General features: G+C 30.0%; 1 protein-coding gene across 1 annotated transcript; it reads right to left on the bottom strand.

Moving 5' to 3' along the window:
- Positions 1–10,620: 10,620 nt before the first annotated feature.
- On the bottom strand, positions 10,621–15,488 carry LOC108206691 (uncharacterized). Its single transcript, XM_017377076.2, has 7 exons — positions 15,383–15,488; positions 14,325–14,629; positions 14,114–14,240; positions 12,920–13,252; positions 12,698–12,802; positions 11,249–11,737; positions 10,621–10,983 (listed from the first exon to the last, which is right to left on the bottom strand). The coding sequence occupies exons 1-7, from the start codon at positions 15,392–15,394 to the stop codon at positions 10,828–10,830; spliced, it is 1,527 nt and encodes a 508-aa protein (XP_017232565.2). The 5' UTR covers positions 15,395–15,488; the 3' UTR covers positions 10,621–10,827.
- Between the last annotated feature and the right edge of the window lie 11 nt (positions 15,489–15,499).

Here is a 15,499-nt window from a genome sequence, read left to right on the forward strand (position 1 = left end):
AACCATAGACTTATAAAAACATTTCTATATACGAGACCACTCAACACCTATACAATATCACTTATCTCTGGTATGATATGAGTATATCCACATGTTTGATCCATCTCCGATTATATCTCAATGGATTCCGTGTTTATCTCGACTTTAATAGTTACACCTCAATTTTACAAGACTCTATCTCGATCTCATCAAATCCTATTTCATGTTCCAATTTCGAATCTAACAAACCTTACAATTAGATTAATATTTAATTGGTTTTTATTGTAATAGAAATATATATATATGTGTATGTATATATGTATATGTGTATGTATATATATAACTATATGCTTATAAGTATATGTGTGTGTGTGTATCCTTGTGTGTGTACATATGTATATGTATATAAATATATATAAAATTTGTTTTTCATGATATGTTAGAAAATCTTGTGAGAACAAATAACATTATTCATATATGTGTGCCTATAATGTAACATTAATTAAAATCGAAAGAGATAAATAATAAAATTAATGAACGAATCTGAACCAAGTCGAGTCGAGTGCGAGATTATCTTCTTAAAGAAGATTCTCTCTTAAATATATGTGGAACATAAGCTTCTCAGAATAGAACAGATTACAATATCATTACTGATGCCACCAACAAGTTAGAAAGAGAATTGTCACAAAAAAAAGATAGGAATGAGATGTGTGTTTGACGGTTGTGTTTTTCGATAATAAAACACAAATTAGTGATTGGAATATATACATATATAGAAATTCTTGTGCGCTATACCATTTCTATAATTAATTTCATAGCTAAAGATTAATGATTTATCATTTTAAAATATTAAATTATTTTAAGTCAGTTTATTTGAGCCTAAATCCTGTAAATAAATGATAATCAATTTGAGATCCAACACAAGTTCTTCGCAATATAATATCTTATAAATATTTTATCTTTTTAATATGCGACTTGAGATTTTATTTCACAATTTTCGTTTTTTAAAATAAAAGTTTGAATAATCATATCTCATTTATCTCTTAATAATTTTGAATATTTAATCAAAGGTGCTTCAGAAAGCAATCACACACATAAGAACACACTTCAAACACTACTCTACAAGTGCATACAATAATCGTATACTCAAAAATGATTCAAAATAACAAGCCAACATGGCTAAAACCCACAATTTTTCGACACATGTTTTACAATCAATCTAATATATAATAATCATAAAACCAAACTAGACTCACGGTGTAACGTTTTGGAACGGATCGGAAATACACCCTCTGCAGCAAATCTCTAAGATACCCAAAAGAATAAACATGTAGTACATCCGATACACAAAACTGAAGACATGCACTTTATCATCCACTCTAGATTAATAATACTTTACAATACAATTGACATATTATTCGATTTATAAATTCGCTGTTGCTCTGATACAATTCTACTGGCATATGCATGCCCTGCAGGAAATAAATTTGGCACGCTAGCTAACCTTGAGTGAGTATTTATAACTAAACAGTCACCCCAAATATCAACAGAAAACAATTATATGTGCAATGTCGATGATACAGGAAACAAATAACATTGTAAATATCGTATAGCTTAACTTATACTCGAACCTATCTAGTTTTTACTTGTTTATATGAATAACCTTTTGACTAATGACTGAGAGTAACCGTTAACATTAATTAAAACAACAACTACCCCTAATCTTGCTGCTGAAGACATCATTAATGTTTCGAGCGGCACTGTTATTCCAAATCAGAGATTGTGATTTATTTATACAGTACCAAACAAAAACATATAAATATAGAACAAAAATGCCATCTAGATGGTACAGACAATTTCCGCTCAACCGCATTAATCCTTCTATCATTTATTTAGACTGTATTTTGCGGATAATCTTCAAATTTGAGTTGATTGTTGATAATATTTTAATAACCATCTATTTTTCTGTCAGAATATAAATGATCATACTTAGAGCATCTCCAACGCTAAGCACCTCTTAGGTAGTATAAAGTCTACGCTAAGCACCTCTTAGGTATAAAGTCTAAGTGGATATGTATTATACCTGACATCTAAATTTTAGACCACTCCAACGGAGTGTCCTGTTAGCTATAAATTTAGCTTCCGATAAACAAGTGCATTAGATTTGCAGATGATTTTGCTGTTATCTAAAAAGCCCACGTCATCTCCCGCTTGAAATATTCCAGGTGTAACCCTAATATTGGTCCAAAACTTAATATCTTTTATTTGTAATATACAACATATTAATTTGAATTATTTTTAAATATATAACTTAAAATATTTAATGTATATTTTAAATACATAATATTATAATATACAAAATATTTATATATGTTCATCATTATTATATGTATAGATGTATTATTTATAATTTATAATATTATTTAATTTTATTAAGTGTAAAATATTATTTTATCGTTAACTAAACTTATAAAATTCTAACAACCAATATTATTATATATAAATATATTATTTATATTTTTAATTTATAAAGTCACATGTATTATTATTAAGTGTTAAAATATTAATTTATTTCTGACTATATTTATAAAAAGTTATGATTAAATAAGACCTGTTTTTGGTAAAATAGTTATTTTGTATTATTTTATAATGTTTACTTTAAAATATTGAAATAGATATAAAAATATAAAAATATTATTATTAAATAATTTTTTTTATTAAATATAACATTTAATTTTCATTAACCCATATCGAGCAATTTTATTTTCATGATATTTTCAAAATTAAAAAAATATATAATATTTGAATATAGCTAATGATTATAGCTAACACTGTCGGAGCAAAAATCGCTACAGATTCAGTAAAATTATAACTAATCATGTTTTAGCTAACAGTTTTCACTGTTAGCCTTGGAGATGCTCTAAGACATTCTCTTAACAATTTGAATTTTTGAGAGAATTGGTCATTGACACGACATCAGAGCTAAGTCTTGTTGGAGACTTCTCCTCCTAATACTTAAAAGTTTTGTAAGGATTGGTCTCGATGCGATTTTAAATATTCAAAAATTGTAAAATCCAAACCGTAAATATATATTGACAATAATTTGTATTTTTAAAATATATTATTATACTACATTAATTAATAAATGATTCACAAATATGTTTATTTATAATATTATAAGATGAATACTATTGTATCAGTACTAAAATTCCAAATATAAACCTTAACTTTTGTATTAGCGGAAATTAGACACTCACAGTTCCACTTGTACAGAGTTTATCATCTATCATCTACTTTGTTGCAAAAACTTTGAATTTTATATTATCTAGTTTGACTCACATATTTTTATTTTTGTCTTAAAAGTTAAAACTGATGAATGAGTCCTAAAGTATGTAATAATTTATAATAGTTCAAAATTATTTCTCTTAAATTATTATATATTTATAATTGGTGGTTGAACCGTAAACCGATGCACATAACTCGCGGTTTAACGGTTGGAATTAATATGCATACGCAATCGCAAATCAGATCATGATTGTAAAATTTATAAATCATTATTTACGATTAAGTTTGATTTTTGTCTCATTTTTGTCTCTCATAACTGATCCGATCTGACCGCGTACCACGAAAGTTATCTGAACTTGTTAAAAATTAAAAATAATTATGAATTTATGACGTAATACAGTAGTAATAAATAAGTATACGTTCAATGTGGTTACGTGAAGTGTTCCGCGTATATATATTCTGGTGTTGAACAAATTTACTTGCGGCCGACCCACGGAAAAAGATGATGATTGCATATTGACTTTACCATATGTAAAACAAGGAGAGGGAAGTTATTAACGATCATATGTGCAAATGTCTAATCAAATTAACCCTTAGAGATGTTTGTGTATTTGACATAATTATATTGTTTCATCTAATCTGGTAATTAATCGATTGATTCCTATGGTTTTGACATTAGAAAATCCTGTCCTATGGGTCGATTGTTGGAGTACAAACAAAACATATATCCCACGATAAAACTGAGTAGGTAAGAATTTCCCTTTCCTTCACTCATTGTACCACGTTCATAGTGCCTGCAAAACCTAGTTAACTCTCCATATATGAAATTCGTGACCCCAGAATTTTATCTTTCATTAAGGCTAATGATATAAATTTTTTTATGACGTTAGAGTGGAAAAATGATATTAACGCGTCGAGAAATCGTGCTTGATTTGTTGTTAAGAACTTATTGAGAATAATTTATATATTGTGTTTTAGAATTTGTAAAGTATTTAAAAGATGTTATTATTTCTGATTTGCAGAGATAAGTACATGTTTCCAGAAAAGGTGCATAAATATACATATATTTTCGAAAATAAATCAATTTTATCCAAAATTAATATAAGTCTAACATGACTACTTACGTCTATACAAATATAAATCGTGACTGACTAATTGATGGGTAATTTCCGGATAGTGTAACATGTACAAAGTATATATTTACATATTTTGTAGAAATAAATAACTTATTTTTGAAATTAATAATCATCCATGATTATATATGTATAAATCGTGGTTGGCAAATTGATCGCGTAATTTCCAAACAAACTAATTAGTACCATCTCAAATCATTTCAAACCCAACATGTGATATATAAATCGGATTTATTAAACGATAATATCATTCTTGTGACCTTTTAATATGAAATATGGGAAAAGTATTCCACCTCTCTAAGAATTGAACTTTTTTCATACACGTGATATATATTGAGCATATTGAGCGATAAAATCATACTAATAACATTTAAAATGAAATGCAGCAAAAAGATTTCATGTCTACAGAAATCCATCCTAACTAATCAATACTCCCTCCGTCCCCTCCATCTCTTCGATCCACACATCCAGGGAACTGGATGATGATATAAGTCTTATCCGACAAAAAATCAATTTTTGTGTAAAAATGATTATGGCTTTAATTAAATATAAAAATATATTAACATAATTGAATTGAATATTTTTATCGATAAATCTTTTCTCTATTGGGAGTATACATGCTCGTATAAAAATGTGATTCTAGAAGAGAGAAATTTCTTTAAGTTAATTATCATCAAACTGAAGGACACGAAAGATATACCTAATTTTAATGCCGAGTAACAGAAATCTTGAAGTCAATAATAACTATTTTTAAATTTAACAACAAACTCTTTTATCTATTTTTTAACAATAAACAATTATTACGATATGCAATATCAATATCAAACCCGTCCTTAATTCCTTAATCTGGTTTGGAATAAACATTATTGAACATGATATGACTTTTTTGAGCGCCTACTTGAACATGATATGACTTTTTTGAGCGCCTACATTTTTGTTGCTGTGACGAATGGAACAGACTATGTACCAAACTTGCGAATTGAAGTTTATTATTGCAAATCAATACTTTCCGATATTATGATTTCCATGTTAAAGCGACAAGCCACAATCATCAATATATATACTTATATAAAGGAGAAGCATGGGTCGTTTAGGTGGCCCCTCTCAGAGTGCTTCGTTCTATTTTTCTAATTTTCTCAAATTTTTGGATGAAAATATATCACAAATAAAAACTATCTATTTTAGTTTCGGATATATGAGAAGAAAGTTTCAGAACTACCTTTTCCAAAATATCAAAATCAAATCAGAATTTGAAACTATCATCAAATTTTTGGAAAAGGTGTATATCAAAAATAGAAAGTATTCCTTTTTCAAAATTCTCAAAATTAAATCAGAATTAAAAATTATCATCACATTTTTGGAAAAGATGTATGTCAAAAACCGAAAGTATTTTTGTTAAGACGGTTTTTTCTCAAATCAAACCCTATAAACTAAAGCCAAACATCATAAATTTTAACACACACAATCTTTTTTTTAGCTTATTTGTTGGCTATAGAGATGATTTGCTGATAAAAGTAAGAGTTTGTCGAATGTGAGAGTTGACAAATCCAAACACCGGAGAACAATATAGTCTTGACACGATATTGATTGATGAAAAGGTCAATAAATTAATTGTTGGTGATATATATGTTTGTTGGTTATTCTCTTGTAATATTTATTTTGTTCATAGGACATGTTTGTCGTTAATTTTTATATGGTTTACTTTGTACATAGGAAAATATTATTCATGCAACACTTCGACAATATCTATTTGCTCGATTCAAGCACCTTTGAAGTGAAGGTATTAAAAAACTAAAGATTGTCGCAAGTAAATTAAGGTAGTTATAGACCGTTGTCTCATGGATTGAAATTGATTATTCCGCGGACAACCAATCCAAAGAAATTGGAGGAAGGGGTCACTAATATACCAATTTGAGTTCATACGTCCCGATATGATTTAGTCCATATTAAGGACAAAGGACAAGAATATACTCTCAGGTATTTTTTTCATACAAAATATTATTAATACACATACACACTTACAAGATCTTAAACTCCATGTTTAATATATAATATTTTTTTTTCTCTGTTTATATAGATGTTGTTGGTTGTTTGACATGCGTGGGTGGCATCAAAATTGTCAGTGACGAGTGGAAAAATAGAGATCATCGTGATAGATTAGTAAGTTATTGAAAAGTTGCTTTAAATTGTTAATTACATGTAGAAATTTATTTTTATTTTTTCACTCATGAATTATAGTCCAATTTCACAATTTTATATATTAATATTAATATTGCGTCAAGATGTTTATAATATGAAATTTATTTTGTTTCAAAAGTATTAATTTCAAATCATTAATATAATTTTTATAGGCCGCCGCAACGCGCGGCTTCTCAACTAGTGAAAATAAAAGCCGAAAATTTATCACAGCCTATTATTACTCCCTCCGTCCCATTTTAACTGATTTTGACTTTTTTACACGTATTTTAAAGTGTTAAAAAAATCACATCTAAACATAATTATTGTTTATAAAATTTATATCAAATAAAAGTTTATCTAAACTTTAATTTGATATAAGAATTAAATCTTTTTATTGAACGTAGATACTACTGTATTTGTTTACACCTGTTTACACCTCAATACACGTGTCAAAAAGTCAAACATCATTTAAAATGGGACAGAGGGAGTAATCAATTGACGGATAAGCTATTTAAGTGATCTGTATGAATCAGAAATAGAATTATGAAGTTTTCATGTTTGTCATTGTAAGTGGTAGTTGGCACGTTAGTTTGAGGTTTTAGACTATATTTTCTTTCATGGAACATCAGTACATGCTGACATCTAATTTTGATATCTCCTCGTATGTTTTTCGTGTGCTTTTAATTCAACTGAAAGCCTTATGAAATAGAACTGTGTGGGGCCCAAAATATTTGAATGTAGTGCAACCTGTTCAAATAAGAGAAATGCGAGAGGCCCTAAATTTTCTTTAAAAAAAAAATAAGTTGTCTATATTTGAATGTTTTCATTCATATTAATGATAATAAAATCTTATACACATAATTATTAATTAAATTAATATTTACTTGTCATATAATTTATGATCAAATTTGGATACCTAACACTACTTTTAAAATAATCCTAATTCTCGATAGAAATAACCTTCAATTTCTGGCTTCTTGTGACGAAAAAACCTTTCAAACTCGTGTTCTTTAACTTCAAGTCTTCTTTTACGCTACTTTTCGATTTATACAGTAAAATTTTCGTTTATAAACAAAAATCCAAACTAGTATAAAAATTAAAATTTTGTGACAATATTATGATAAGTTTATAAGCAACACTTGTAAACTTGCTCGGACCATATTGTCGTCTAAACGTGGAGTCGCTCCTCGTTTGTGGAATTTTCCACGTATTTTTAACAGTTTTGAAACATATTAAAATTATTATTTTTAAAAAGTTATTTTTAGAAGTAAATATGAATAATATAATTAATATGTTTATTTACTAAAAAAAGTAAATATAATATTTTTAAATATGTAATCCAAATTCTTAAAAAATATGTATGAAAATATCAAGACTGACGTATCTAGAACATATCTAAACATGGGAGTATATTCAAAATTTGCAAATCCCTTAAAAAAAATGATGGGGTCGTTTGGGTGAGTTTAAAATAAGTGTTTCTTGCTTAAAATAAAAAAGTGGAGTAGAAGTTAGAAGCAAGTTACGACTTATAAGTGATTAAAGTGTTTGAGAAATAAGCAGAAACCCTGAAACAAAAGCTAGCATTCCTAGCTTTTTATAAATGCTTCTTGACTTTTTACACAAACGGTACGAAATAAGTGCTTCTAACTTATAAACCACAAGCCCGGCTTAAAAGCGGGAAACAAACACCCACGATGGTACCAACAAAGTTGACAAAGTTGTTTACGTGATTATTTTTACAATAGTCATTCCTTATCGTACGTACATCGATTCGGACTATACTGTATTTTCGTTTATACCTGGTTCAAAAATGATACTCCCTCCGTCCCGGTCAATAGTATACATTGGGGGACGGGGGCGCGACACGGACTTTAATGCTTCAATATAGTATAGTTCTGTAAATTATTTTTAAGATTTTCTTTTTTTGTATAAAAGTATAACATTTATATTTTTATACAAAAAAAGAAAATCTTAAAAATAAGTTGTGGAACTATGTTTTATAAGAGCCTTAAAAGGCGTGTCGAGCAGTGAAAAAGAAACGTATACAATTGACTGGGACAGAGGGAGTACATATTATAAATGATTTAAATTTAACGAAAAATTAATTTTGAAAAAAATATGTTACTGGATATGAGCATACTCACTTAGACTAAGTCAAATTATTTTTCGTAATATAATTCTACCCGAATATCCAAATATGATTTATGGTTCATATTCGATTCGAAATCATACACATATTATATTTCTAATGCATTATATTAGTATTTTAATTGATCATAATTTTTTAAAATTTAAGTATCTTATTTATTTAAGTATTTATAAAATATGATTCATTCACCGTGATAATGCATAATATCTTCATATATTAATAAACTTTATATACATATATATAATTATAAATTTTAATTTATAATTACTATATTTTTATATTATTATGTTTATTTAAACTAATGATAATTATTTGAATAACTGAAAAAAATTAATATTTAATATTAGTGGATCATATTCAATGGTTCATAAATTACCCAGTTAGAAAATAGAAAATACGATAATGACTTATATTCTATTTGATACTATGCCCATATCTTCACGATCGGTTTATATTTGGGACCCAAATTTGGACAATCTAAAAATAATATGATTTAATACCCGAGTAAAATGATAGAGTATCCCATATCACCGGAATCATTTTATGGATATTAATCATGATTATTGGATGCGTGTTGTAAAATCATATATTCACATTGTATTATTAAAAACATTTATATCTGTATGGACATAAAAATTAATGAAAACAAATAAATAAAAAATGAAAAGTGAAAAATGTGAATATAATAATAAAAATAATGTATAAAATAAGTACAACGGAAGATAATGAGTAGTTATATTTATCATATAATATTTTTGTTAAATTTTGAAATATAAAAAATTAGAAAGAAATATCTAACAATTGGTTATCACTGAAGACATACAACTGCAGTTGTATATTTTACTCTATCACTGGTTTTAAAGAAACATACTCCACAGTCCACAACCACCTGATATACATGTCTCCTCCGATCAGGCCAACTCCAATCATAGATCCAAATTTGGATCAATCCAAATTTAGGGCAAAATTCAAATCCTATTCCAACCTATCCAAATTTACTCATCCTTATAATATTCATATATTTTGATTTTAAATATTTTAAAAATGATTAACTAATTTCATCGTTAATTATAATAATACAATTAACGATTAGACAAAGATAAAATATTATAAAATAATTCGAAAAAGTTAAAATGGTACATAAAAATAAATTAAAAGCATTAAAATATTACATTAAAATACTAATTCTCAGAATTTTTCCCACAAATGCTCAATAAGTGTATTTCGAAGTTCAAGATGGCAATATTTATCTTTTATTTTTCATAACGATTAATAAATTGTTGAAATTTTATGTATTTTGAAATTTTAATTTATAATTAATCATTTTTTTGAATAACAATTTATAATTAATCGTTGTTTTAATTATATTCTAATATTAATTAATCTATCTTTAATAACATTAACAAATAAAAGTAATAATATTTTAATGTTAAAAAAATTTGGATCAGTGATTCAAATTTGGACCACTACAGGAAAAGCGGTCATTTTCGACCAGAATTGGCGCGGTCGAAGTTAGGCTAGTCGAAATTAATTGCCGGTCGAAAATATTTATTTTCGACCGCTATTTTCGACCGCCCTTTTCAGCCCAAAAAATTGTTTTCGGTGAAAATTTGAACTTCCCGCCCAAGTTTTTTTAAAAAACTGAAAATTTCATTTTCCCGCCATATATAATATTTTCGACCGATAACGGTCGAATTTATTAAACCTTCAAATAAAATTTTTGGTCGAAATAAACATACCATTGCGGTCGAACTTATTAAACCAAAAAATTGGTGGTCGAAATTAATAGACCATTATTTTGGTGCGGTCGAAATTAATAGACCATAATATAAATTTAACAATTTCAGTGGATTCTGCATACCTGTTCAAACCCAAAATACCAAACTACATCCAAAATAACAATAAAAAAACTTAAATATTTAAAGCCAAATTGCCAACAAAAAAATACCAAACTATTCAACTTAACTAAGATAATATACTTAAATATTTAAACCATCCACCAAAAGTTAGAAATTCATCCATCCACCAAAAGTTTGAATATTCACTGGCTTACTAAACCATCAACCAAAAGTATGAAATTCCAAATTACCACCAGTACTGCTGCTATTCTAACAGAGGGTATAAAAACGCATTTGCATCATAGTCATCATCATACGGATTTTCCTCTGTGCTAGCAGCCTCCTTCCCCTTCCCCTCTGGCTTCCCCTCTGGCTGCTGCTGCTCCTTCCCATTCCCCTCTAACTGCTGCTGCTGACTGACCTGAGGATGACATAAAATCCGTATCAATACTAATCAACACAAAATTAAAAAAATCAACACAAGTTTACATAGATTACAGTAATAAATCAAAAACAAAGCTAAAGTTTCAATCTTTAAATCAATATCAACACAAACCGCACTAATTAACACAGGATCAAAAATGACCAACACAACTCCACATGAACTACAGTACCTAACCGAAAAATAAGCTACAGTTCCAATTTCTACAAAAATCAAATTAATTAAAGACAATTATGAATCATACCTCTACAATGACTTTGTCATTGTTCTTGAGGATTTGACTAAGTAATCCCTTCGCTGCACGCACATAATCAGTCCGGAATAACTCCTGGACTGGGTCTGGAAAAGTGGCAGCAGCCAACTTGCTCAGTTTCTGATCCACTACAGGCTGCGTGACCTCACGAGTAGGCAGAGAGCGCACCATTTCATCCACCTCGCACAATATAGTGGACATCATCCCAAAGATATGACCTGAAATGTCCTGGCTTGCTTCGCGCGATCCTTCAGCAAATTGTGAAGCTTCTGATCTATCTAGAAGATCTGACAAGCTTTGTCGCGGGCGAAGAATTGCTTTCCCTTTTCTCGGAGGTTTGGCCTTTAGTGTCGCCAATATATCTTGCCTCTGCTTCAGTTTTTTTATCTTTTTATCGGCGTCAGCAGCAGACAAACCAGCAGTCAAAGTGGCATCTTCAGGCAAAGCAGGCTGAGAAGACTTCGCTTGCTTTATCTTCTCCTACAATGTCAATGCTTATGTCAGATCCCTCTTACAAAATACAAAAAGCCATTTAAGAAATACAAAATGCAGATGCTGGCCATTAGATTTTATGCGTTCTCCAAACTCACAAAAAATTCACATTCACAAACAAGAAAATGTACTATTGATTATAAGTCGAGGTGTGCCAGAGTTTTGCTCAACGCTGAGTCTGTAAGCAAACTGGAGTACATGCGGGGTTTTGATGAGCTTAAATGAGAAGTTAATCATAAATCAGAAACAGTTTATCCGTATAATTTTTATTATTCAACACCTTTTCTTCTGATAATATGCTCTAATAATATAATACTGATGTTCTAGAAGCTGTTTATGCTTAATAAACTTGAAATCATATTCTTATTTATGAATTAAACATCTTTATTAGTCTCATATCGAATTATTGGTGACTATACATAGTTAGCAGCAAGAAACAACACCGTATTAACTTAATTCCGAGAACAATTAGGGTCAGAGGAAAAGACACTCGTGAAAATGATTATTGCTGTCATTCTATTTCAAGAATATTAAATTCACGAGTTTACTACTTGCAATTTCACTGACTTGACTAACTACACTGCGTTTTATGATTAAAACCTCCTGTTGTCATAGTCCTTTTCTTATATTATATATAAGAATATTTTTCTATAATAGAATTATAAACTATGTTACATGTACACTCTATCAATAGCCGACAAAAATAAAAGTGCTGATGGCTAAACTAGAGACAGGTATTGCAAATTCATATTTATAATTTTATTTACACTATTTAATTTACATTCTTTTCAAAATAACAAACGGCTCCAATATATGTGCATTACAAAGGCTAACAGGATACATTTTTCCTTTCATTGACATCTAAAAGGCACGCAATTTAGGATTACAATACACTAAACACACACTGCTGGATTAGAATACAGTACTGAACGCAATTTAGGTACGAACCTTTAGGGTTTTCACTGCCGGTTCTTCAGGATTGTACACATAATCTATGAACTCAAGATCTGTAAGCCGCGGTTCCCCTCTCGCCTCTCTTTCCTTATCAAGTTTCTTGCAGATAAAATTTTAAAAGAAAAAAGATTACTCCAATGCTCTTGAAAGATATGCATGACCAATGCAAAGTAAATTCAGAAAAAAAAAAGGAAAAAAGAGAAATTGAAGTTATACCTCCCGTCTCTCATCATAAGACAACGCCCCGGTGAGCGAGTAACATTGTAACATCTTGCGTGCTGCCTTCCCATTTTCTGACCTTTTCTTTGTATCGGGCAAACTCCAATATTTGAGAACGGATTCCCATACCTCGGAAGTAAAGTAATGAGGCTTAAAATTCCCCCACGGGATTTCTTCGTCAGTGTACCCAGCTATCCTAAGATCATCAACGTCATCCTCAAGTCGGCTCTTTATCTTGTTAAGAATCGACTTGAAATTCCTCTGCAAATGCATTCTCACAATTCTGTCCCCCTCCTCGACTGTACAACCATCCTGATACTTGTAATAAAGCTGCAAAAACACAATAAATTTATATTATTTTAGAGTGAATGGCTATAATATACGTGTGTGACTTTAGAAACCGAGAAAACAAACTGATTGCATTACTTGAAGATATAACTTCAAGTATATTTACAGTTTACTCTTTACTTAATAAAACTGATTGTATTTCTCATATATTTACAGTTTACTGTATGTTACATTTACTTAAATCAGTAATCAAAACAGTAAATAAATACAAGTGAGCAAGCTAGTGCATATGGACACCCAGTATTATGAGAACATAATAAACCACAAAAAAAAGTCGAAAAAAAAGACAGAGTAACAAGATTTTGATATTCGAAAATTACACTAAGAGTAGAGAAACCACACTACCCTCTAAAAATATATACATATACAAAATTAACCGGAAGAAAATGCTTTGTTTACAAATAAGCTACCATAAACAATATTTTTCAAGTGTCAAGCAAATAAAGGCTATGGAAAATGCACTAGAGTAATAAAGGCTACGGAAAATGCACTAGAGTACTATACATACAGATGCCTGTAGATACTTGTTCAACTCATAGTCAGTAGCATAAAATTATCATGGTGAATAAAAAAGAATCATCAAAATCAAATATAGGACAGGCATATGATGATGTAAAAACTTACATGTATATGTTTTCACCTTATATCTGATATATATATATATATATATATATATATATATATATATGTCAGTAAAGAGTAAACTGTAAATATATGAGCAATAAAACTGATTCCACACTACTTAATGGTCAGTTTTATTTATTTGAAGATAAATACAAACATATACATGTAAGTTTTATTTATTTGAAGATATATACAAACATATACGAAAATAAATCTTACTTTAAACTCTTTGATAACATCATCATAAAAACTTTCACGCTCGGCTCCCCTGCTGTTAACCGTCCGCTCATTCCATAGTTCTCTGACAATATAGCCCAAAGTGTTCTTCTTTTCAAAGCCAATTAAGCTGCATACAAACATATACATGTAAGGCAATTGATAAGGTTGTGTAAAGCTGCTAAAAAGAAATTATATACTAGCATATACATACCCTGTTCTCATCTCATTAAAATACAAGATTGGCCTTGCATTAAAGGGTGGTTGGCTTCCATATTCACCTTGGTTACAATCGCGTTTCTTCCTCTCGAATGTTATTTTTTTGCTAGTCCCGCCCATCTTGAAAGCTTCCATGAAACTTTCTCCATCACTCAAATTATCTGCCCCCTTGTCATCCTTTTTATTACTCTCTTTGATGATTTTACGTGCCCCCCTCGCTCCCTCGCCACTGCCTTTACTACGCCCTCCCCCGCCACTGCCTTTACCACGCCTTCGCTTACGAGCCTCTGCTCCTATAATCTGCATAGAAAAATGACTAAATTTTAGCCACAATATATGCATACAATAGAAGTTGAGTGTATAATCAAATTTAATACTCAATATAGATTGACTAGAACCAGATGACTAAAAACTTGATTCAAATTACAATATATATCGTTCTGCTTGACTGCTTCGACATATAAAATAAAGAGCAGAACACTAATTTTGCAAACAAAACATCGATTTTTTTAATTTTTAGTGATGGCTAGAGGAGAATGTCGATGATCACATAGAAAATACATCAGGGATATTGCCTTATTATACTTACCAAGTTCAAGTTCAGTGTTCAACAATTTTTTATTAACATTGCTTTTGCCATTAGATTTCGTGTTGAGCATATATATCATATATTCGAACAGGATGCATATAAGTGGAGATTACGGACATAATATAAACATAAAATAATTTATCATCTCAAATAACAGTGTCTGTGATCTATTCTTCAATACGAAAAATGAAATTTCAAAGGGAGAGATGGGGGAGGGAGAGTGCAGGAGAGGGAGAGAGCGGGAGAGGGAGAGAGAGAGATACAGATAGACAAAGAGGGGGATAGACAGAGAGAGGGCGAGAAGGCGATGGGGGGCGAGAGAGAGAGACAGAGCGAGAGAGAGATACAGAGAGACAGAGGGGGAAAGACAGAGAGAGGACGAGAAGGCGAGGGGGGCGAGAGAGAGAGAGACAGAGCGAAAGAGCGAGAGAGATAGAGCGAGAGAGAGAGAGAGGAGGGTATACCTGTGAAGACATCGGTGAGAAATCGTTGCCAAACTGCGCCGACGGTGTGAAATCGTGCGAAACCCTAGCTCTAGTCGCCGCTGCTGAGAAAAGGGTTTGTCAATTTAGGGGAAAAAG

Source organism: Daucus carota, chromosome 1 (assembly GCF_001625215.2).
Source record: "Daucus carota subsp. sativus chromosome 1, DH1 v3.0, whole genome shotgun sequence".
Classification (NCBI taxonomy): Eukaryota; Viridiplantae; Streptophyta; class Magnoliopsida; order Apiales; family Apiaceae; genus Daucus; species Daucus carota.